Source organism: Athene cunicularia (assembly GCF_003259725.1).
Source record: "Athene cunicularia isolate RWA chromosome 19 unlocalized genomic scaffold, athCun1 chr19_part1, whole genome shotgun sequence".
NCBI classification, from domain to species: Eukaryota; Metazoa; Chordata; class Aves; order Strigiformes; family Strigidae; genus Athene; species Athene cunicularia.
In genome coordinates this window covers 7982913-8007894 of record NW_020799124.1, presented here as the reverse complement: position 1 = coordinate 8007894, position 24982 = coordinate 7982913, and the positions used below count along the sequence as shown (strand labels likewise).

The following is a 24982-nucleotide window of genomic DNA, read 5'->3' as shown; positions in this document are numbered from 1 at the left end:
CCCCCCCCCCGGCTAAACTGTGTGTATGTGTGTGGCAACAAGTGGATGGAGGGGTTAGTCGCTTGGTGGTTTATCTCGTGAGTGTCCAAATGTACTATCTGTGGTGCATAACATCTCAGTGCTCACCGAGTTGACAGTAGAAGTTGGTTGTGCTTCCGACTTCCCTCGGGAGTTTCTAGCGTCAACCTTTTCTCCTTGCAAAGAAACATGGTTGTATGGACTCATTTAGCTGACTTCACCCATGCTCTTCCAGATTTGGTCAGAGACTACTTTGAACTTGTCCTGGAGAAAGGTGTCTACTAACTGAGAAAAGCTGCTCTCCTTCTTTCTTTGAAAGATAAAATTTTCTTCAAACTGGACCTACTCAAGTTGTGTGTCCCTGATTGGTAAGACAGTACACCTTGAACTGTAACGGTGTGGTGCATGGAGACCTGCTCTGAGTAGTCCTGACTGCAGAGTTAAAGCTGTTGTGTCGTGGTTTGTGGAGCTGCTGTGGTGTTCCTGGCGCTGTAAACACGGGCTGTTGGCACGGCCTTCGCGCAGCTCTGACTTGCTCCCCCTACCCTGGGGATAACCGGGTTTGACCCCTTTGTGCGTGTCCATTTCTGAAAAGTGCAATGGAAGTGGTGGACTTTATTATATGGAAAGAGAAGAGCTGCCAGGCAGGTTTTATCACAGAAATCAAATATGCTCATTTATGTCTCTGTGTGTAGGTAACAGTTGGCCATTTTTCATCCTCTGACCTCGGCTGCTTTACAGAAGAAACATTACACTAACAATGGATGAAAGGAAAGTAAGACTCAGAGGAGGAAAGTGCATTGTTTAGGCCCCTGAGCAGGTTGAAGCATGAGCTGTAAATGTAATTCTTATGTCCTGGAACTTAACTGTGTGCTATGCCCCATTGCATTGCAAGGTTGAAGTTTCTTGTAATGGCAAAATACAAAAAATGTTGAAAAAACGGGCTGCAAAGACTTTTTTGTTTAAACAAAGGCTGTGATTCCAGATTTCTCTCTCCTTTCATATGCTGAAAACCACCTCCTCTCTCTCCCCTCTGAAATATGAATTTTGGAGTAATCCATCAAGAAAAAGAGAGACAGAGCCTTGATCCCTTGACTTCAGTTGAGCTGTGCAATTTATATCTACTGAGCATTTGGCTGTAGGGAAACCAAAAGCCCTTTTAATGTTCTGCAGAGACTCTGGGTGTACAAATGATCATGGGCTGTCAGAGCTGGGAAATGGGGCAGAGATGCCAAGAGGTTTCTTTGCCGTTTTGCACAAAACTCTGACCTAAGGCCCTGTGGTGAAAGTTGGGCTGGTTTTTTGTTTTTTTTTTTTTTTTCCTTCCCTCAGTGCCTCTGTGATAATTGTGCTGAAATCATTAGAGCCCCACTGTTACAAAGCCAGTTCACACCTTTCTTGTTTTGAGTGAGCAGTCTGAGTGAGCAGACCTGTGGGGCTTTCAGCCTTGAGCAGCTGAATTGTGCAACTATTTACTAATGTAATTATGCAAACGCTGCAAAGAGGGAACACCAAGTTAGCAAGGCACCCAGAGTCAGTCATTCGTTGCTGTAAATCTCTTGGCATAGGAGCATATGTGGAGTGGAAGCCACAGGTGCCCATTTCCAGCACTGGAGGCACTGGCTCATCCTTTAATCGAAGATGTGTCAAACATAGCAACCACTGGATCAGGGTTAAGTGGGTTGCTGCTGGCACAGGGTCCATGACTTGCTTTCACCAACTCTACCACATCTCTGGTATGTTAGACTTTTCTTTCCCTGCAGTTGCATTGCTTTACCCACACAGCCGGGGAGGGGAATGGGAAGGGAGAGCTGCGCTAGGACGCTAACAGCGAGACGTTACGGAGACAGACTGGGTGTCACGCGATATGCTGGTACAGTCTCCTGTTCGTTATCTCAATTATTTATCCTCCCTGCTGGAACACTTCTAAAACAAATCCTACCATGTGTTTTGAGGTTGGGCTTCACAGAGTGAAATCACAACTCCTTTCTTGGAGTTTAGCTGGAAAAATACAAATCTGCCAACTAGGAATACGAGGGAAATAAACTGTGGTTCTGTGTAGCAATAAGTGATGGGTTTCTGCAGATATGGAAACCGTCTGCTCTGGAGTTCCAGGTCAGAGAGTATGTGTATTTGCCCCAACGTTATATCCGTTGCATGTGAAATGATGATGTGAGATTCTCAAGTTCATTTTAATAAAGCAGACTGCATTCACCCTGGTCAGAAAATGCAGCTTCAGAGTCCCAGGTCTTGGAGCCACCAGCCATCTGGATTAGACACTAAATACTTCAGTGCATAGTAGTCAAGGAAAATGTTTATTAGCTTGATTTGTCACCACCATTCTCAGGCTTTCTGCAAGGACGGATAATGACCGTAGACCTTGAAGCAGCCGGGTCCCCAGTGTGTTGTGAGCAAGCTTTGAAAGTAGTTTCTGTAACTGCAGTAGTGAGCATTCATCTCTGTGTTTGAAAGCATCATCTGTCTGTTGGTTAGCAAAATAAATGTCATAAGGATTTGCTGGCAGGGTGGCTTCCTTTAGTAAGAAGATCTTTTGCATTAGGACGTCCACTTTCTGGATTAGTTAAATGTTTTTTGGGTCCAGACTAAGTACCTTGGGTGTGGCTCTGGGTTTCCAGGCATTTCACAAGTGAAAGGATCAGAGTTCAAATCCAACTTGAGCTTAAGTATTTCTCTTTCTGACCTGAGCTGTGTTTTCCATATGTTTCAGCAGGCATCTCTGACATGAAGATGATACTAGTACAAATCTCACCATGCAGTGGCACTGCTGCTTCATCCCCACTTCTGTCATTTTGCGCATTTAAGTCTAACCTGGTGTGCTGCAAACACACCTGAGATGGCTCTTTGAGACTCTCTTCCAGAGCAGAGAGGGCTGCTGGACTGGTGCTGTTCGTACACTCTGGCAGAGACGATCAGAGTATCCTCCCCACTGGGAGCTGGTTGATTCACCCCTATGCAGAGGGGTAGTACAAGCCCTTTTTTATGAGCTGAGCTCTCCAAAGAGAGCTTAAATGATCAATCCATCTCAAATCATGCACAGAGATGGTTTTCAGACAGTTCAAGTCAGTCTCTCTAAATATATGGGTGTTATTAATATGTGCAAGCCAGCAGAAGGGAGAATAGGACTCCGTATTTTATTTGCTCTGTAACACATCTGGTATGCCTGTTGACTCTTGGGAGCACTGGATTTATTCAGTCTTATCTTTCTATGGAGATGAGCAAGATCAAGAGCATGAAGCTGGTTACATGCAGAATGTAATTCCCTGTTGTACACACCACAAGCAGATCCAGACCAAACAAGCCTCACACATTTCCTTCCCTGTGGGACAATGCACTTATGGCACTTACGTATTCATGGGCCAATTCAAATAATATTGGCCAAAATCTATTGTAGAGAATAAAAATAAACAAATGTTATTTCCTATTTGGTAAAAAAAAAGTCCATGTCAGTATTGACCTGTGAGGAAATCCCTCAATCTAAGTGTTCTTGAACCATCAGATGCTTTGTCTGCAGAATGTTAGGTATCGTGAGGTGGAAGCTCCTTTGGGAAGCTACACAGCTCCTCATAGAGGGTCAATAAGAGAATTTCTTTGGAAAGTTTATGCAATGGGTGATTGGTTGCCATTAGCACTCAAGCAGTCTTCTTTGACTGTAAATCACTAACGTGGAACAGCCAAGTATCCTGGCCCTCCAAGCCATGGGCTAAAATCTCTGCATGGCTGAGAGCCATCAGTACATACCGTGTGCTTCATAAAACTGAGAAGTGTTTGTGGGTCACGACTGGGGAGATTCCTCGGGGCTCCTTGTGCACAAGGGGACAAAACTTATTAGGGGAAACAACTGAGTCCTAGGTGTCGGGGAGATGTTCAGTCAGGCCAAAACCCATGTTCACCCATTCCTTGCCATAGGTAGGCACTGGGTTTACTCAACATCCCCTGCATCATTAAAACCTCAGCCTGAGCTGCGTCTGAATTAACGGGGCTCAAGAATTTCACAGGTCAGTCTCCCCAGCCCCATACAAATATCAGGGTTAAATATTTCTTCCATAAAATGAAAAATCTAAATATGTCTATATTTTAAATATAGAAATAATTGATAAAATTTTGATGTTTTAAATATAGAAATAATTAATAATTTTTCTATATTTTTAAAATTTTAAAAATATATCAGGGTTAAATATTTCTTCCAGTCAATGAAAACTGGCTCTGGTGCTTAAGGAGTGCAGAAATGCACACAGATATGTATTTCTCCTCTGTGGGACATGAGATGGCAGTGATTCATCACCTGAATATGGATGGTTTATTCTCTGAAATACTTCATGCTGCAAGTCATTTTCCAATTTTAAAAACTGCTGCGCTTCAGGAGTCAGGGTAGCTGAGTGGTCCAGTCTGAGAAGCTTCTCTGAGAGATGGGAATGGGCAGTTCAACCCTGCTGCAACGTGCGAGTTGTTGATTAAATCTCTGTTCAGGGCTTTATCCTCTCACTTTCAAATTGTTGAAATGAAAATAGAAGCAGAGCAGCAGGCCTTCTGTTTAGATAAGTGATGTTCTTTGTATCAAGCAATCATTTTAAACTGCACTCAGAGCCCATTACGTTAACGTTTGTTCTTGCTGAGGCATCCTGTCGAGACCCCTTTAGTAGTTGCTGCCTATCTGTTGCTTCTATGCTGCAAAGTGAGATGGAAACCAGTTTGTGCTGCAGCTCCAAGCCTGCATCAGGCCTGGGGTCTGTCTTGGATTTTCTTGCTGTCACTGAGACTGATGATTTCTTGTCAGAGTGTTAACAAGGCCTGGGAACCCAGGGATGGAACAGGACTCCACAGAGATGGGCAGTTTGTGTGTTCATTACTCTCCTTGGTATTTGACCCGGACATAGTATAGGTACAGCACAGAGCTGAATGGAGCAGTGGCTGTGCACCTGATACCCTGAGAGGTGGGAGCATGTCCCACACCAGCTTGCATCCGTGGCAGAACAAGAATCTCTGCTGGTGACAACAGGTCATGCAGGTTGTCACCATGAAAAGTCGTAAAACTAATTTTTTCTTCATTTACCTTCTACCTGTTGGGAACTTGGCTTCACGCTCTGCCCTGCTAAACATCCCCAGGCAAGGTTCACGTAACATGGCTGTGGCTGTTTCCCTCTGAAATGGATCTGAATACTTACCTTCCCCTGATAACTGATCTTGAATCACTTTTCTGTCTGCTTTGGATCAAAATGGATCAGGGTCTGCAGACTGAAACTCATGGATTGAAATGCAAAGGACATAGAAATTTTACATCATTTTGTTTTGTTCTTTCTAGAATGCATGAACTGCACGAGACTAGCAGATATGACCGAGAGACTAAACACGCTTGAGGCCAAGGTAAGGACCCGCCTTTATTCTACTGTTTAGCAAACATTTCCAAGAGTTGCCAATGAAGAAGATGTTGATTTGGCAGCCCTGGAGAGGTCAGGTGTCTGTCCTTCTGTTCTCAGCAAGGAATCTGCTTTGGTGGTGGCTCTGCCCCAGGAAACGAGGGCAGCACCACTGTGCACACAGGCATCGCTCACCTCCAGCCCTTCTCCTTCCACTTCCCATGTGGCCGCATCTCTGCCTCCCTCCTTCCCTTTGGCTGCTCAGCTCAGCTCCTCCTAAACAGCGCTCGGATCTGACAAATAGCATGCCGTGTGTTGCCATCACACTTATCACTGTGTTTGCCTGCCCTGACCCTGCGTCCACCTTGTCTCTAGCTGGATCTCATGACAGCCTCGCTGACTTGCCTTCGGGCCATGCTTGCTGCTGTCACAAGTGTTGCAGCTGCTAATAAATAATAAGTAGCTCATTGCCCTCAATTGGAACACGATGGCTCAGGTTTTGCTTCAGAAATAGAGGGCCGACAGAGCTGTATGGAAAAATCTCTTGCCTTCAGCTGGTTGATAACATGGGGATGTAAAGCAGTGATTCCCCTGGCTCAGGAATGAAGCAGACCGATTCTGGTCTCTTCTGCTAAAAATGCCTGTAGAAACCTTACCAACAGAGTGCAAAACAGAGGAGTAATGGTATGTAGATTTTTCTAAGAACAGTGTTCATTAGCTTGTTCTTCAAGTGCTATCCAGTCCTGCTTTCTTAGCCCTTTTCTGAGAGATGGGAGGCTTTCATGCGTAGTTTATTGGAGACAAATGTTAAGGGGAGACTTTCACGTTGTAGTTCTTTTTTTCTGCAAATTGTTTTAATTTCACCTACTGGGATTCAGATAAATTGTTTCAGTCTAGCAACAAAGCAGCTGAGTCAGTCGTTCCCCTTTGATCTGTGGTCCCTCCTGTGACAGCCCAGTCCTGGCTGTTAGATATAGTGTTTTGGTCCCTTAAAGGCATGTGCTGCTGTTATTATTCATTAACTGATGGTTATCAATGACATAATAGAATTTTGGGAGAAACCTTTGTGGAGGGGGGTGGTGGATGTGTGGTGGTTTTGAGGCCAGTGCATGATATTATGGTAATTTGGGAATTGTCTGTGCTGAAACCGAGTGAGCAATGTTGTCTGGAACTTCCTCAAAGCCTTCACAGTTATATTTCACTACAGGAAAATGAAGGGGTGGGGGGAATGAAATTCTGGGGAGCAGAATTGTTCAAGTGAAAACAACTGTTGTAGTGCAAAGGACAAAGATGAGCTGGATTGTTTTTCCGAGCAGCGGGAGCTGGCAGGTGGGTGTTCTTTGGCAGCGAGGAGCTGGAGGCGTTTGGAGAGGAGCGAGGGGCTGGTGGCTGACCTCTGCGTGTGCAGTCCTGAATCCAAGTAAGACATGGGACCAGCCTCAGAGAGATGTAAATCAGCCCTCCCGTGCTCAGCCTGTAGCCAGCTGTACCTTCCTTCACTTTCCAGGATTTTCTGTCTATCTGGCTCACTGGAACATGATAACCAAAGACTGGCCTGACATCTGAGCGCCCACGCTCTGCTGGCTTGTGCTGCTCAGCACTTGTGTCGGGTAACAAAGCAGAAGAGGCGAATGGCCACTTCACCTGGGCCCCTTGCAGGGCTTCATGGAGGAGTAAGGAGTCCTGCCTACCCCTCAAGAAGTCTTAGCCCAAGAGTGAAACTGCACCCAGGGCAGTGGGCTTATCTTACAGATACGAAGCTAGTTTAAATCGGGTGACACTCCCGTCACCTGAAAGCAGTCCACTCCCTGGTGTGGGCACCAAATGCTGCATGTCCGTGGTACCTGGGAAATGCTGCCTGCTTGCCTTTTGCATGAGAGATCAAGTGAAGGCAGGAGCATGTTTTCTCCTCCTCTGACCTAGGACACTTGTGCAGCGACTGGCATTTGTCTCCTGACTGGCAAGGCTGACGTGCTGTCCTTAGGAAACGCTTCCCGTGTCGGCAGCCGTACGGCTGCAGCCTGCTCAGCGTTCCGGAGGGAGCACTGAGGCATCACCAACAAACACAGTGTCAATGGCTGAAGACTTTGTAGACTTGCAGACCTTCCAACGTGAGGAGCAGCAAGGCAGATGCCTGAAAAGTTCAGTGCCAAGATGTAGCCAGCCAGACCCCGGAGATGACAGTTGAAGGATGTTGGTACTGCCTCAGTCCCAGCCGTAGCCAAGACCACTCCACCTCCTCTCTGCCTTCCTGAGAGTGGGGCTTTGGGTAACTTGATTCTTGTCAGCTCTCGATCTGGGGTGTGGTGCATCATGTCTCTGTTTTAGTGCTGCAGTGAGGCTATTTGTGTTGTTGCTGTGATGGGTTTCCGTCTGGCTTTACTGTGCTCCCCCAGAGACCCAAGTTGGGAGCAAAGCTCATCAAAGGGTTTACTTTTACAGGGGGAAATTAGTTATTTCTTTCAACTGTGAAGTACTAAAGACTGTGTGTCTGCAAGGGTGCCTTCTGCAGCACAGTCCAGTACTTTTGCTCTTTTGGCTTCCACTTTGAAAAGCTGTGGGTGCTGTTCAAAAATTGACTGTAGCTATTAAATGAAGAGTGAAGCAACATTACACAAATGCTGGTGCTGTTCACAAGAGACATATGCTGATTCACCCTTTTTCCAGGTTAATTTAAGTTCAGTTTGATCTATGTAGCAGTGCAATGACCTCAGTTGTTGTTATTCAATAATAGCTAGCACTAAAAAGGTGCTTGAATTTGTTTAGTATGGTTTGTATTCCTGCTCTGGATTTTGGAGGAAGATCCCTGATTTACTGCATGATCTGGATGTGAAGTTGTCTCTCAGGTCTCCAAACTGTCTTCTTGTAATGTGTCATTTCACCACAAGAGCCTGAAGCTCTTCAGAGGAAGACAGGAGTGATGGGGGTGAGCACACACTTGGAGACTCATCCCCCACCTGATTTTTGCTGTCTTGTTCTGCAAAGGCAGGTGGGGAACTTCATCCTTCCTATGAGACAGATTTTCCTGCCACAGGCCTGCTCCTTCTGGAGACAGCTGAAGTTGAGGAGCTTTGCTACTTTCTCTTTTGAATTTCAGCCCAGCATATGACCATGGTGAGCTCAGGGAATGGCAACGGGTAAGATCAGCCACCTCGGTGCAGCCAGTCCGCTTCAAGCAGGTAAAGCCATTGGCACCTGCTGCAAGGGCTTTGAGGCATGGAGAGTCTCTGTAGATTGTCATAAATACTGCAATGGTGAGAGGAAATGTGTGGAAAGCTCCCTCTGAAGGCACTGTGGACCTGGTGCTGGGTGAGAAGTTTTAATAGAGTAGGTTAGGGACAAGTGAAAAACAATCTCCACACATCTGCAGTGGGCACAAGGAACCAAGAGCCCTTGGTTACGTGTGAGGATATGTAAAATGCAAGTTTTGTCCTCCAGTGGCTGTGAAGGGCAAGTTAAAGTGACTTAAACTCAGTCATGGAAGAAGAGACTACAAGGCTGTGGTTTCTTCTTTCCCCGCTCCTCTTCTGCACACTTTTATAGCTGCCCCCCTAAATAATGGCGATATAACCAGAAATGGTCTCATTTTTCTTATTACAAGGGTGAATTGGTTCATCCAACTTGTAAGATCAGCGTCCAAACGAGGTAATAAAAGTAACCCTCTGATTTTTGTAATATGAGAGTTGGATCAGAAAGTGAGAAGCAAGAATAAACACAGAGCAAATGGAATGAAAAATTACTCACTAGGGACCAGTGCTTACATAGCCCTTGGGGAGGAGAGAGACTGAGACGCGACTGAACTGTGCAGCAGAACAAAGTTCTCCACATGTCTTACGCTTTCCTTAACACCGCTCTACGTTGTCCTTGTGGTTGTAGGAGATGTTTCTGCAGGAAAGGAAGTGAAGGGAGGTGAATTCAGGCTCCATCTTTGCGTCCCCTGTTTCGAGTTACCCTGTCATCTCCCCAGGATGGAGTTGGCCTGTTCCATTTGCTTGATACAAAACCTGTTTAGGTGCCAAAGATTTGAAAGCTTGGGTGATGGTGTTGAGCTTGAAATCTGCAAGTCACAGGAATCCAGGTCAGGGAGGATGGTGCTGAGCCTGAGGTCAAGGACAAGAAAGTGTGAAGGCTGGAAGAAAACTATCCCCTCCCCAAGCCACAACATCCCAATCCTTACTTCTGTCCCATGGCATCTTATTTGGCATGACCCGAGACCCTGTGGGGAGCCTCACTGGTGGGAGAGCAGAATGAACCCTGATTTTATTTCATATGAGGTTTCCCTTTAGGCCAGCACAGCTTCTCAGTGGGAAGAGTGTACAGCCCTTCGTTTCTGAATTTCCTGAGCCTGCTAGTGCCCTCCTGTGTCACAGGACTAAGCCCAAACTCCATCAAAGCTCAAGAGAGCTGCTCCATCAGTAGAGTGGCACCGCTGCCCACGGCAGGCAGTGTTAGCAGGAAATCAGGCAGCTGCATTAAAATTTCTGCTCACTTTGTTCACCCAGTTTCTTTTAATAAACTTCACCACAGAGCTACAGGCAGTGTGGTATTAATCCCAGCTTTTGGTTGGAGCTTGAGTGCAGCATTTGATCTGCGTTGATATAACCCAGTCTTATCTCCTGACGCTGCTTTTGAGAAGTTCGTGGCATTTCACTTGCAGCTTTAATGCAGGGAGATAACATTACATATCTAGTGTCTGATTGATTAATTGTGTGATTGATAAACGACATGCATATTTTTTGCATGAAAACAGTCCTTGTAATGTGATTCCCCATGCAAAAGATTCTGAGAGTTTCAAAAGAAAACCTTTGTGCTGTGCACAGAGTTTGATCAATACATCACTATTTATATGAAATCACCCCATTTATTCAAAATAGATTATCCCACAGCACCTTCACTGCCCTGTGTCTTTTGATTATAAAGCACCATGACTTGGAGGTTTAATGCAATCGTTGTATGAAATGTGTCTGTATCTGCCCCTTCTTCCAAGCAGCTACATGAAACACCGTCAGCTGTCTGGGGTGTTTCGTGGGGCTTGTCTTTTCTTTCTCTGATAGTCAATGCTGTAGTGGAGAAATATTTGGAAAATTGAAACTGTTTCATGGTACTGTGACATGGCTGAGATTGGGAGGGAAGCCCTAGTTGCTTGGCTGTGAGGCTGCTGCTGATCCTATAGAGTGGACATTAGTAGTTCCTTGATATTTCCAGGACTTTCATGGATTTTCCATGTTGTGTATGTGATTGCCAGTGTCAGTTATTTATTTTCTGTTCTGAACAGGAAGGTGGCTTATCTAATCCCTAAGGTTTCCTAATGATCTTGTGCAGAATCTGCTTCTCCAGCTTCAGTAATGCCTTGAATTTAAGGAGTATCTGGCCTGTTTCACAGGTAGCTGTATAATAACAGGCTGGTTTCTAGTAGCAAAACCAAACTTAAATCAATCCCTGTAAAGTTTTTAATTTAATGCTGACTTTCTATAGGTCAGTTAATGTAACAAATGTCCGTAAGAATAAAATGAAACTTCCTAATGGATTTTTACAAGGGAGAACCATGAACCGAAAGTGGGTGGGCAGACCAAATTTTGTGTCAGTATTCATATCTGAACTTTGCACATATCTCTCTGGCCTTTTTCTAATCAGCAATAATTATGACTATGATTAGGACACTTGAGGCCGTTTGGATCCTGGCCTTTCTCTCACTTGGGCATGCTTCCGTCTTTCAGAATGACAGTTAAAATCTTTTAATTCTTAAGTCTAGCAATTGCTGGATCTTATTTCTTATCACTGTTGGATTGAAGGAGCAATCTGTCCCCTAAGACTGTTCCATGTGTTTGGCCAATGCTGTAAATTGTTTGCCAGAACCACAAAAAGGCTTTAAAGACCTCCTCCTCCACCATCCCCTCCTGCAAAGACTTTTAGTGACAAATTTGGCATTTTTAGTCAAATAGATTTAATATTTTCATGAGATTACCTTGAAAAATTATCTTTTCCTATGACATGCAACTTAACTTGCCAAGTAATCCTAAATCTGCATTAGGAAATGCTTTTGACTTAATACCTGGGGACATTGTTTACAAGCTTTGTTTTTCAAGAGAAATATTCTGTGGACAAAAAGTAGGTTTCAGTAAAGGAGGTGTATGTGGAGCCTGAGGGATGTAAATGCTCAGACCTTTTGGTAATCCCGTGCACAAACATATGCACGCTTCCATTTGATTCTCAATCCGGAGTTCTAGTGGATCTTCATAAGGGAAGTATGATCATAAGAGAAAAAATTTCTTTGGGTCCTATTTTCCAGCTTGCACTAAGGTGAGCCAGGGAAGGACCAAGGCCCTTATCTTTTCCAGCTGTGCTGCTCTTGCAGCTTTTCCTTTTGCAGTGGAGGAGGAGAGCACACAAGGCATCCCAGGCTGTTTGAGCTAGCTGATGTGAATCTCTCAGCCAGGGCCGAGGGCTCCTCACCTGGTGGGAAGCTGATCTCAAAGCCACTGCTGAGAACAGATGTTACTTTGTCAAGACTGAGTTCATCTCAGGCTGGCCTGGCTCCACGTCCATAGCACTGCTACAGCCCCAGCGGGTGACAAGCAGTAAAACTGGGCAGGGAAGAATGATGTGATTTTGAGGGTGGGAGGTTATAGCTCCAATGTACTTTTACCAGGTGTTTTAAAGTAGTGATGAGGAATCTGATTTCACTGCGAGCTCCTTTGTGCACTTCACTCTGCAATGAGCTCTTAGCACGGCATTGTAGGATTGCTGGATCCTTTCCACATCGAGCTTCTTCCCCTGGCTCTAACACTTTGGGGTGCCTGTGATGGCAGGCTCCGTGGGCTCACAGCAGCAGAGGTAAATCTCCAATGTGTCAATATCAGAGACGCTCCCCAGGTGTCTCAGAGTGCAGTGGCCCAGTAGGACCACTGCCAGTCCTTCCCTCACTGCTGCTCTCTCAAGATGTTCTGCTGACCTGCTGAACATTGCCCGCTAGAAGGCTATCCCGTGCTTCTGTGTCTTCTCATTTCCCTCCACAAGGCACTTGCTGATGAAACAGTCACTATTTGCATCCTCTTTTCTGGAAATCCTGAAAACATATACAAAACCCCAAATACCTTTGCAGAAGGATCATGAACTGCACTACCTGTGGATTGGCAGAAGCCTTTGGTCTGCATTTCTGTCTTCCATGCAGTAGGTGATGACATAAACCTTACTTTTTGGTCTACTTTGGGTCATTACAATGGCATCGGATATTGCTTCCCAGATAATTTATCAGTGTATTGAAAACTCCTCCATGCACTCATTATCTTGTTCCCTTTGGCCTCTAAGCATCTAAGATGTAATAAGGATGAAGTTACCCAGGTTCTCTCTGGGCACCTGGTTCATCAGATTTTAGTGGACACTTACTGAACGTCTTTTGGCTTTTGAAACTAAACAATTGCATCTGCGTTGGAACCTTGTCTTCACAGGTTTTGTATTGCTACAAGAGAGATACCATTCTCCATCAGATTTTGTAAAACTCCCTGTTTAGCTCTGTGTCTTGATGAATGATTAAAAAAGCCCTTATATTTTGCCAAATAATTTGCTATAAAGAAAGATATGTCCAACAAGTTATGCAATTACCATTATTAATCAGCTTGTGTCTTTACAAGATCAAGGGAATCTTATTTTACACTGGAATTTTTAGCTGATGAGCTGGATTCATGCAGTTTCTTTCCCTCGTCTTTAGAGAGGGATGGAGGGGAGTTAATTCCGTCAATGCTTCAAGAGACCAAATATCCCCTGTTTATTAATTAATAATATCCATCTGGATTATGTCAAATGATTCCCCCTGCATGTTCATGGACTTTTATCCAAAGAAAAAGCATTCTGAGCCCTGTTGTATCAATTTTGAAATCTTTGGAAGCCCGGCTGTTCTTTCCTTGTTTCTAGCACCTACTAGTTACAGGACATCAGGAATGCAAGCGGAGGACAGATGATGGGAGGAGGCTGTGTTTGTGAAATCTTCTTTTGATGTGTGAGAACAACCAAAATAGGGTTCTTGAAAGCCACTACAAGCCAAAAAAAGTCCTCTGACACCGAACATCTCAAGAAGATGAAAATCTTCCTCCCATTTCCATTGTCCCTGGACTGAGCTTTTGATCTGACGCAAGAAATGTGGTATGTGTCTGAAGTTCAGCAAGTTTATGCTGGCAAATAGAAAAGGGGGAGGTGGGTTGAGTAAGCTGGGACTGAGCTTCAGGCACATAACGCTAATGTCCCTGCTGAGGGCCCTATGCGTGAGCGGGCCCCACAGTGAAGAGTCAGGCTTTGAGCCACAGGAGAAGAGCAAGTGCCAGATCCTGTACAGAGGTGAGCCCGACGGCTCCACGGGACTCAGATGGCCCCGGGGTGAGTTTTGCAGGCAATAACCTCTGCCGCTGGCGCTGGCCTGCGAGCTCCTTGGCCATTATCCCTCCTGCATTCCCTTCGTGTTCACACGCCGTCTCCTACGGCGGGCCTGTCTCCCGCTGCGGTGTTGGCAGGAGATGCGGCCCCGTTTCAGTTTTTTCCAGCTTTGTGACCCAGTTCAGCTGTGTCTGAGAGGTGGGGTCTGGAAACCAGAGACAAGCCCTCAAGCCGGTGGGACCTCTGTTGCCAGAGGCTCCAGTTCAGCATGTCCATTTAGGCTCAGATTTGACTTTTGTTTCCAACGTGCAAAAAGACAAAAGCCCAAGTGTTTTGCTGAGCTGAGGCCATCCTTAACCTTGTGCAACACAGCGCAGACTGGGGAGGAAGGACCTTCATGTCTTCTGCAGGGATCTACCCTCCTGACACCGAAGGCACCATGTGCTGCCCTTCAGCTAGTTCTTTGTCCCTGCTCCGGTTGGTTGGGTAACTAACATTTACACATGGCATCAAGACATATTTAATTTATATGGTGGCATGAGGATGTTTTCTGCCTCCATTCTTCATGAAGGCATAACTTCTGTATTGGAAGTGCTAATAGCAAGAGAGGTGGGCACTACTTGCGATGAGGCTTTCCAATCAAAACCACACATTCTTCTTTCACTTGGTGTTATCCCTCTCTCTACCTCAACCTTATTGACTAGAAAATACCAAGATTTTAATACCGAGACTTTAATACATTGCACATTTTGCTAATTTGCTTGCTGGCTGTGAGCCTCTGTGGTATCATTTTCCAGCAGTTTACTCAGAGGGCTAGGAACTTTCTTTTTTTGTTTAATGAAAGTGGGAATTCTCCTCAAGTCCCTTGACTACAGCAATGGCAGCCTTAAGAAAAACAGAACGTGACAGAAAATAGATGAATGGCTCCAGTGCTCTTGCAGTAATGCGTAAGGACCCCATTTGTGCTGTGTGTTGTGCTAGCTTATGAGAGGACACTCCTTGTTGAAAGAACTGTGTATAGTTTGAGATTTTTGAATGTGACTAAATCCCTTGTGCTTTTCCTTCTTTAGTTTGGCTCTGTGGATCTCACGGATGTGAGTTCTCTTCTTTCTACTTTATTTCTTTTGGGCACTTCTTCAGTCCTAATCATAAAAACTAGAATTTCTCAGCAATTTCAAGTCTGGAGACTTCCTGACCTCTATCATTTTGTGCCCAGGAAAAATAAACTTGTTACTATGGTTTGAGCCTTAATGACTGCTAAGTATACATAGTCAATTTATAAAAGAGCATACTGGATTATTCTGTGCATGCCTTAAAATCTTTTACAGTGTTTATCAGCAGAGCGCTCATTTAAAACATGTTGTTTTAATGAAAAGGATACCGTTGCCACTGTTTTGTGTTGATTATGTGGTAACACATTTTTATTGTCACCCATAAAAATGATTTGGAGCCATTCCACTCCAGATGCAACCTTCGGCAGAGCTGTGCTAGTGCCGCTTGCACCGCCCAGGAGGGCCCTGGCCCCCTGCAGTTTGCTGGTCTCTGACCGTTGCTGCTATTGATTTCATATCACCTCTTCCCACAGCACTGATGGGCTGTGGCAAAATACCGTCCAAGACAGCCCTCATTGGTCCCGCCCTCACAGCGGGAGCATCCTAACCCTGCCCTGGATGTAGCCCCTCTAATTTGCCAACTCATTTTGCCTCTGTTGCTGAATACACTTTGGCAACATGCATGTGTTTTGCTGGGGAAGTAAGAGGATAATATAATAGTATAAAGTGATTCAGAAAATGTCTTCATTGCACACTTGAGTCTCATGTCAATGAGAATTAAGCATGATTATGGTAAGGCACATGCTTAAGTGTTTGTTGAACTGATAGCATATCTCCTTGAAAGTCTGACAAATAAATCATTGGGTAGAAGCACAGAAGTCCAAGAGACAGACTGAACCGATTCCTTCCTTGCCTGGCGTCAGAGAAGCCTGTTGAATAAAAGCAATGTGACCTGATTCCTTTTTGCTTTCTTATTACTCAGAAGGCAAGACTCTGGATCCGTGAGTAGAGATCCTTGCAATAAAGGAAGAATTTTGCTTGTTTGCAACAGCTGAGGTTCAGTTCCCTTGCACTTAACCTAGCTCCCAGTTTAATTAGTTTCTGATTCACCCCTGTCAGGCCAGTACATTCTGCAGGAAGTTCATCATTTCTGGCACTGCTGCAGTACTGGCTCTCTCCATGCCTTGTAATAAATAAGTGATAAACCTTGTAATAATTGCAAGTTGAAAACAAACAAGTGGAGCCAAGTCACTCTCATTTATAATTGCAGTGTGACTTCATTATGTAAAGACAACACAGCATGTAAAAGCTGAAACTTCTAGGGATTTAGTGGAAAGTTTGAGCCGTTATTCTTTTTATTTCCCTTATCCCTAAATCAGTATTTGCTTAGGTGGTTTCCAAACAGGAAGAGACAGCACTGTAACAAACCACAGTGTCAAACAATTTTCCTGTGTAGCTTTGTGCTTAGAAAGCAGAATTTTCTGGAGATGCTGGATGCTTGGATTAAATCTCTTGTTCTGGAAACCTCAGCCCTACTCCTGCCTGATGGGCATCCTGTGTCCACCCTGGGCAGGCAGCTTTGCCAGGGATCCATCCAGCTGCCAGGTGAGTGGCAGGGTTGCTGCTGCATCCCAGGCACGGCTAATGCAGGGGCTGCCAACCCTATGGCTGCCCCACTGGGAATCTGGGTGCTGCCCTTGGCCTCTCTTTAGCTTCTGTCTAACAACTGGGGTAAAATCCATCAGCAGCAGAGCACGTGGGCTTGGCACGCCAGGTCAGCGCTCCCGCTGGGTTAGGCTTTTTCAAAAGAAATACGCAGGCGACTTTGTTATGCCAGCCTTGCTTAGTGGCTGGGAAGGCAGGGGATGAAGCATTTAGATTGAAATCCTAATTTTGTGAAAACTGTAATTTAAGATGTTGATTGTAAAGTGCAATGAATGTTCCCCAGGACTTCACTTGAATGGAGTTTGTCAGTGGGTGAAGCCCATCTGGGTCCTCCATCCCTCTTCTTCTTGTGGGCATTTAGGTTTTTTGCAGCCATGTTAAAGACTAACTTCCAGTTTCACATGGGCCACCAGTGCCTGGGGGAGCACAGCCTGATGGACAGCAGTCTAAATCATTTGGGGGAAAATGGGGCACTTTGCTAAGGAGCTTAGGTCGTAAATAGCCCAAATAGCTCAGGGACACAGGTTGGGATGTGGATTTATTTGAAGGTAGTGTGCTTACAAGGTATAGAAACGGTTCTGTGTTTTAATAAGATCCTATTACTTCTAAGTAGAGCTCTTTGAGGAAATTGCCTGCCTTTTTTTAATCATTGGGTCAGCATTTGTGCTTTGACTCACGACCAGTATTTGTCCTGAGGCACCTCAGTTTGCGACCCTGGACATCCAGGGTGCAGCCCTTCACCTTGTACCAGCTTGCGGTAATTTCTGCCCTTACCATTCGGGATTTGAATGTGTAACCTAGCAGTGAAATGCTGCGTCCCCTAACCCCAGCTCTGCTCTCTGGTTTCGTGTTTCTCACCAGGGAGACAACCCACGTGAGGCTGAGTCTCTCTGGAAGCAGTGAAGCCCTCTGCAAGGAGGGCGTGTGTGGGACCCCCTTGCAACTTAACACAGCCGCTTCCTGCACTGAGAACTGCCACTTCCCAGAAAACCGGTAGAGCTTTAACACCAAACCCCTGGGGTCTCTGATGCAGAGTTATTCACAGCTCCTGCTGGCAAGGAGAGGAGTTTTAAGACCCCTTCAGGATTGAGACTGTGTGTGAAACCATCCCGATGACCTTGTTTGCCTTCCCCATGTCCTCTGTGTAGATCCTTCTGCTCGAGGCTGCAGAGCGAAGCCCACCGTTGGAAAACAACCTGCCAATCACGGGGACGACAGCCACGTGGTATGACGATTTGCTACCAGATGCTTTTCCCCTGCTGAATCCTGGAACTGTCCTGAGAAAAACGGTGGGATCTGCTGGTAAGTCTGACCTGCTCTTCACCAAACTGCCCACCCTACATACACAATTCCTGCAGAGTAACTCAAAAGGAGGCCGTGTCAGTCTGCTGCAGGGGAGAGGGGTTGGAGGGAAACACTGGCAGCTCCTTCCCTCTGCTCTGTAAAGGAGAAGAGAGTTAAGATTTTCAGATGGGCAATTCCTCTCTTTTTTGTGGGCACGTTTGCCACCGTGTTGGATGGAGCAGGGGGCCGTGTGCTGTGGGCCTCATGGTGCTGTGATGAGCAGGGGCAGGCAGCCCTGCTGCGCCAGCGGCCCCGTGTCTGCGCTTTGCTTTGCGCCCCAGCAGCGACACCAGCGCTTTGGGTTTTGCGAATGCTTGCTGCAAGATGTGACTGTGCTCAGCAGAAAAAACATCCTACAGAGAGGCGTTTTGAGAGCTTTCAGCCTCTCTTTTAGGGTCAGAGTCAGCATTATTTAGCTCTAGAGACAGGACTCCTCCAAACCAGGGGCTCTTCTGTTGAAGGGTTCAGTGGTGCCTCTTGCCTGCCCCTCTGTGCCCAGCTGTGAACGCAGAGATGGTCTCATGCCAATATACATGCAGGCTCACGGATGAGGAAGGAATTCAAGCTTCTCTAATCCCACCTCAGACCATCCTTTTAGCTGCAGCAAGCTGGGTGTGATTTCCTCAGGGCCCATTCCCACTGCCCGTGCAGGGATAAGGGTCACCCCTTCTCAACTGGAAGGACTCTCAGCTTTTCTCTCCATGTCTCTGCCCCTCCTTGAGTTAGGCCAGCACAGAGCAGGCATATTCCTGGAAGAAAGCAGCTCATCACAGAAACTAACATATCCAGCTTGATTTTGCCAGCCTTAATGGCCCATTGCTAGCCTCAGTTTTTGTTGGCACAAGCATCTACTGGTCTTGGGAAAGTTAGATTTCTGTTAATCTCAGTAGGGCCACTATGCCTGCCCGTGTATTTCAGTGTACATGTTTTAAGTCCAAAGACTGTGGATTTTGAGGCCTGGATAGATTGAAACATTCCTGAAGTAACTCCAGAGAGCCGTTGGGATCACAGGGGGACAATTCATACTCACCTACTGAGCACTGAATGCAGTGTTTCCCTGTCTGGGAGCGGTGTGGGGAGGTAGAGGACTGGGGTGTAAGGGTAATTCTTTGTTTTATTAGGAGGAAAAACTTTCCCATGAATAGCAACATCAGTTGCAGTCTGCATTACATTTTTTAAACTTACTATAAACACAATGGGCTGTTTTATGATCCCTCTTGTGGCATGAAAAAAAAATACACTTATAAGAAAATCTCCCTCTGAGCCCACTTGGCTAGACAGATCCCCATGCATTGAATTTCCTTGACCTTGACATTCTCATTTCAAGATCCCCCCCTCTGTTTCCAAAGCCCTGTCTGTCAGTTGCTTTGCTTGCTCCCAGAACAGTTCTTTAGTTCTTTATCCTCTATAGGGCCTACTTCACTTTTTTCTTCTTTTTTTTTTTTTTTTTTTTCTGGTCCAAGCAGTTTATTATGGCAGCCCTTCATGACTGCAGCAGACTTGGAGCAACCAACATAGACCAGATGTCGTCCATGTTTATAATTTGACAGGATGCCACAACATGGAGGGAGGTTCACTAACAGTATGTTCTGCAAAGTATTTTCAGAACCACAGTGATGGCTGCCAGGAACCGAATTAAAGCAGCTTCCCCCGGTGTCCATTATATGCTCATTCCGCCTTCTCCATGTCATTTATTTTTGCTGTCACAGTATCTCTGCACCTGCACTTCATTGTAATAAAGTCAGTCCAGCAAAAGTACTGATGACTCTGTCCCTTCCTCTCAAAGTCCTCTCTTCTCGGAGGCTCCGTACACATGATAATCTCCTCTTGCTCAGCAAGGAGCAGCAAATGCCCCTCCCGCAGGCAGCGATGCCAAAGAGAACAGATCTCCTATAGCGCTTGCACCAGGCTGACTCCGTGGTCCAGTATCAGCACCCTCCACCCCTGCAGTTAATCTAGGACGTGGCTAGTGATCACCTCCAATAAACAGGTGATGTTGTCTCAGCTTTAGGTGAATCTGTCTTGTCAGCCAGACTTCCAGGCTGTCGCACAGCCGGCTGCATGCGTTACAGCCCTGCCTGTGTGCTACTTAGTGTAGTCCTTGCTCGGTCTTACCCTTTATTTTTCTAGCCTAGATTTATTTAACCTAGTGTGGAATGACAACTCTAGTGTAATAACTGGGAATCAGGCATGCACGGGACCGTTTCAGGTCAGGACAGTGTCTTTCAACAATTAGAAGTAATTAGTTAAGTTGCTTATTGACATGTGATTGCCAGCTCAAGCCCCCACCCGAGCCCCGAGGGCTTCAAATACTTGCTTTGCTAAGGAGCTGTGGGATCTGGGTCCACATTTGGCTTCCTTCCCTGTCCACACCAGTTTCTATCTATAATTCAAAGCCAGCCAAAAAAAAATGCACTATGGATTTTGGGGAAATGTAGGGAATTTCATGCAGTTGGTTTGGGATGGTAGGGGACTGCCCATTTTTCATGATTTCAACACTGTATTGGGACTTACTGCTCAGAGCTGGCCCCAGGTTCACTTACAGAGATTTCAGACCTCAGGAGATCTTTCAACATGTGTGATATTGAGTCACCAGAGTAGGTGGAAGTCAAAACCCTGAGTGTCCTGTGTGGTTTGGGTTGCGGAAAGCTAAAACTCTGTCCCTCCCATCCTTGACCCTGGAGTTTTTTTGTGAAATATTGCCTACTTTGTCCCGCTTCTAGTTTTTTCAGCCAAAGCAAATCTGTATCCTCACTTGCATGCCACCAAATTTCTCAGCTGGATAGACTAACAGCAGAATGTTGGTGTCTGACACAAAGATGGTTGATACGGACTAGATGCTTTGAATGGTGAGAGTGTTGCTGGATGACCTTACAGCTCGTGGTTGGCTGACACCTCTCCAGGCTGAAGTCCAGGAAAACTCGCTACTGTTTATTAGGGTAGTTATTTTTTCTGTGAGTGACAGGGCTGAGAATAGACAATCATTTAAAAGCAATCAGAGCTGTTGAGACAGCTGCACTGCTGGCCTTTCTGATCAGCTTGTTAATCAACAGGATACATTTTACTGAGTATTAGGAAAATATATATACTCTGGTTGAAACAGCTGGCAACGAGAGACCTAATTTTTTTTTTTTTTTTTTTTTACCCTGACCCCTCTTAACTAGAGCCTAAAGGACACAGAGGTACAGAGGAGCAGCTGATACCACAGGGTAAGTCAGTGGCTTCTGCTCTTTCCTCTTTCAAAGCACAAACTGTTGCTCTGCCCAGTCCTGTACATGGTTTGTCCCAAAAAGCCGAAGGGTCCTGCGGCCAGGGGTCCTCAGTGATTCAGAGCCTCACAGATACAGAGAGGCTGGGTTTCTTCTTTGGGTTTTATCTGATCATGGGCTGCTTGGTTAGAGAGGCGAAATGCCAGCTCTGTCATCTGTGAGACGTTTGGATCCGCCAGCACACGGGCGGAAAGCGCTGCCCTGTGGAGAGGCAGTTCACCGGAGGACACATGGCCAGAGCGAGCAGGACATGTGCTGAGTGATGGAAGAAAACACCATTGTTACCTTATTGGTGTTGCCTGCCAGGGGCACTGAGAGCTGCTGGGAATGTTCCGGGCATCATTTTGCTAAGCTCCACACAGTCAGAGAATACCCTGCTCCTCTACAGAAAAATCCTTGGGGAAGGAAAGGGAACAGATGGTGTGTTGCAGGTTAATGACAGGGCCAGGAAGAAAATCCAGGTCTCTGCATGTCTGATTTGGTCTCCAGCAGCAGAATACTCACCCTTGGCCCTTGGCCTTTTTTTTTTTTTGCCTTTTTTTTTTTTTTTCCTCTCATGGCTTATTTCTTTCATATTTTTGGAGGATAAATACTTGCCATGGGCTTCAGAGCTCTGAAAGCAATGCCGCTGTAGCAGAGCTGATTTATGCCAGTTGAAGATTTGGCCTATTCATTTCCCTCTCCCCTTTTCCCTGAATCCTTCCCTCTTTCTTCTCCCTTTTGCACTTGTCTCTTTTATGCTGGTAACACCATTTGTCACCAGTATGAGCACTTGCCTGACACATTACTCAGTGCTGCTTTTCCTAGTCTTTCCTTTAGCACTTTCCACCTTCAGGGAAGTAAGTGCCAGTTTCTTTAAAGCTCTGTTGCAGCATCATGATTGAGGATGCTAGCAGCAAATGATTGCTCTTGGTCTGCAGAAGCTCACAGGATTGAGTTATAAAGGTTGAACTGAAGGGTTGAGGCTGATTTATATAAGCAAGGCAGTGTTTTGACCCATGCTTAGCAGCACAGTGTGTTGTGCTTGAGAAACAGTGTTTCTGCTGTTCTTCCCTCTATGCTGGAAAGAATTTGCTGCAATAAAGTTTCAGGTCTGTTGGGGGTTTTTGTAACAGGGGAGAAGCTCTTTGCAATGCTGTGAAGAAATGCTCTTGCTCTCTTAAATGGGATCCTGATCACCTGCCTGAGCTTGCCAAGTACAGCGTCCAGTCAGGTGAGATCCGTTAAAGGAGACCCTCTATTCACAGAGAAGTTTGCAGTTTGTGTCCTGTGGGTAAGCAAACTGATCTGAATTAAAACCTTACCTTAATTCCTTGTTCAATATTCAAATTAAATCAGATCTTTATTGATGACTGAATAAAACAAAAATACAGGCACACACGCCCACAGAAAGCCTTTGAAAAATCTAATTTCTTCAGTCTGCCCAGTTTCACTATGGATTAGAGATGGATAGATTTCATTTTTGTAAGAAAAAAAATAACTTGGACATCTCTCCAGAATGGTAAAAAAAAAGAACAGAAGGGAAAGCTTTTGAGGGGTCTAATATTGGGGAATTATTGCTTTGTTCTGAGAAATACAGAGAGTTTGGATGAATGTCTAGGGGGACAAGGTTTTGTGCCCCAGGTGGTCTGTCCCACACCTAGAGTGGGAACCAGATCCAAATGTGAGAGCTGCAAATCCTGTGGGCCTTGGTTTTTATTATGTAGCCCTGTTCCCTTTGGTACCAGCTGTGAGGGTGTTAGCTGGCCAGCTTGTTCCTTTCTCTCCTTCTCTCCCTCCATTCATATCCGTTCTTCTCCACCCCTACATGCAGGAGGTTCTCCTGGCCCTGCTCTTGGAGGGTCCGGTACCTCTTCTGATACCAGGGAAAGGAAAGGACACAGCTTTAGAGTTTATCAAAACTTAACCGGTGCTCTGCTGGGTTATGGTCATATGTAATATACAGATTAAACCCGAGTGCACTGAACTCTCTACTCAGATCTTCTTCTGGCTTTGTAGCTTGCATCTGACACTGCTTTCAAATACTCAAAGCCCTTTGGTAGCCCCGAAACCAGGAACCTCCAACTGACTCTCTTGGGTCTGACAGTTAATGCCTTTATTGTAACCATTAACCACTTAATCTGAGTAGACAAACTCACCCACCTCTGTACGGTATTAAAGGCTTCACTGACGTTCGTACAGTGTTTCACTGTACTTTCCCAAAGCAGCTGCTACTTTTATGAGCCAGAGTTTCATGGTGTTTTTCTGAAAAATACTGTACAATTTTCAAGTGTTGTTATTACTTTGATAGTCTACAGAAAACAACATTAAGATTTTATTTACTGTCATCAGAAATAGTCACTTTCAGATTATAAACGCTGCCTGAACCTTTCATAGGTTTACTGGGGGGCTGAGTGGACGTGCCAAGAAGAATCTTGCTGGGCTGTAATTATTGTGTTACTGGTATTTCCAGATGGATTTGCTCAGCACCCTATTCATCGGTATAAATTAGCAACAGCTAGTTACTTCAAAAGTGTGGGTGCATTAATTTCAGTTTAGGATGAAAAATGCTTGTGCACAGCATGATAAGCTTGTTAGATGAATGAAAACAGGAGAAAACAGGGAAACATCTTTGATGTGGAATCTCTGGGTGGGATGGATGTATCAGCCAGAGGAAGTGAGAGACAGGGTTTGATTTGCTTTTGCTTTTGTGTATTTTGATACACTGGGACTACCCCAGAGCTGACACGTGTATCTGGACAAAGCTAGTGCAGGAGTGCTTGAGGGACCAGCCAGACCTTGGGAAGGGGACAGTGCAGGCTCACGTTAGCTTTCACCGGCAGGTCCCAGCTGGAGGTACACGTCCTACTGACTTTTTGAGGCAGGCCTTGTGTGTGGGGACATGCTTTCTTTAAAGATTAGAGGAAGAAGAGGAGAAGCAAGGCCCAGTCTGTCTCTTCTGTCCTGCATAGCAGCCAGCTCTTGCCACCAGAACCACCCTGTCTGTGCAAAGCTGCATTTCTCCCCTGGCATCTTTGAGTCCCTCTCTCCTGGTTTCTAGGTTGCTAAAGACATTCTGACCTCAGCAGTGTCCTAACCTCCAACTAATTTCCTTTCTGAATGTTTTCAGGGCTGCCAGGACAGGTTGGTCCTCCAGGCCCAGTTGGACCAACTGGTCTTCCAGGACCACCAGGGCCGAAAGGAGAGAAGGGACAACCTGGTGAGAGGGGCCCGGCGGGGCCACCAGGTAAGTGCTGGAGGAGGACAGTGCTACCACAATAGGAGATATTTCACTTTATACAAGCTGTTTGTGGTAACAGATCGTAGAAGGCTGCACACACACGAAGTTGAGCATCTCCAGCTGGTGTTGAATCCATTCCAGGGAGTCCCCTGGGCATTGGAATCAGCCAGCAACTCTCAGAGGGGGCAACTGCCTGCACGAGCAATGCCAGTCCCTGGGATTTCCCGTGGAGCTGGAGAGAGCTTGTCCTGCAAAGCTGCAGAGCAGGATCATGTCTCCCCATCCTGCTCGGGAGCTGTAAAAACCAGTGTCTGATCCGTCAGCCTTTAGATAAAAGTCTTCCCTTTTAACCGTCTTGCTGTGTGCCTGTTTTAACTCCCCTTTTTTCTCTACCGTTTGTGTCGAGCTGTTGGATGCCAGGATGTCAAACTAACGATGCTTTTGTATGTTAAGGGAAAAGATTATGAGGCTGTTCTGTCAGAGTACAGTCCATTCCTGAGCTTTCTTCATCCCCAAAATGTTCCTAAATCTTTTGATGAAAGCAATACTGCACAATAGGTGCCAGACCTCAGGCTCTGTGCTTTGTGTGTGTCTAAAAGGCTGTACCTTATAAATCTGAGCTCAGGAAAGATTTGAAACTCGGAGTGTACCTTAAATGAGAGAGTGGCCCTG

At 45.7% G+C, this 24982-nt stretch overlaps 1 protein-coding gene across 1 annotated transcript in view; it reads left to right on the top strand.

The window, feature by feature from the left end:
- The window catches only part of COL26A1 (collagen type XXVI alpha 1 chain), a 180410-nt gene that overhangs the window by 134293 nt on the left and 21135 nt on the right, over positions 1–24982 (top strand). Inside the window, exons 6-9 of the mRNA XM_026861666.1 lie at positions 5339–5400; positions 17626–17779; positions 20986–21030; positions 24200–24316. Coding sequence (XP_026717467.1) covers positions 5339–5400; positions 17626–17779; positions 20986–21030; positions 24200–24316 — 378 coding nt within the window. The remainder of the gene's footprint in view (positions 1–5338; positions 5401–17625; positions 17780–20985; positions 21031–24199; positions 24317–24982) is intronic.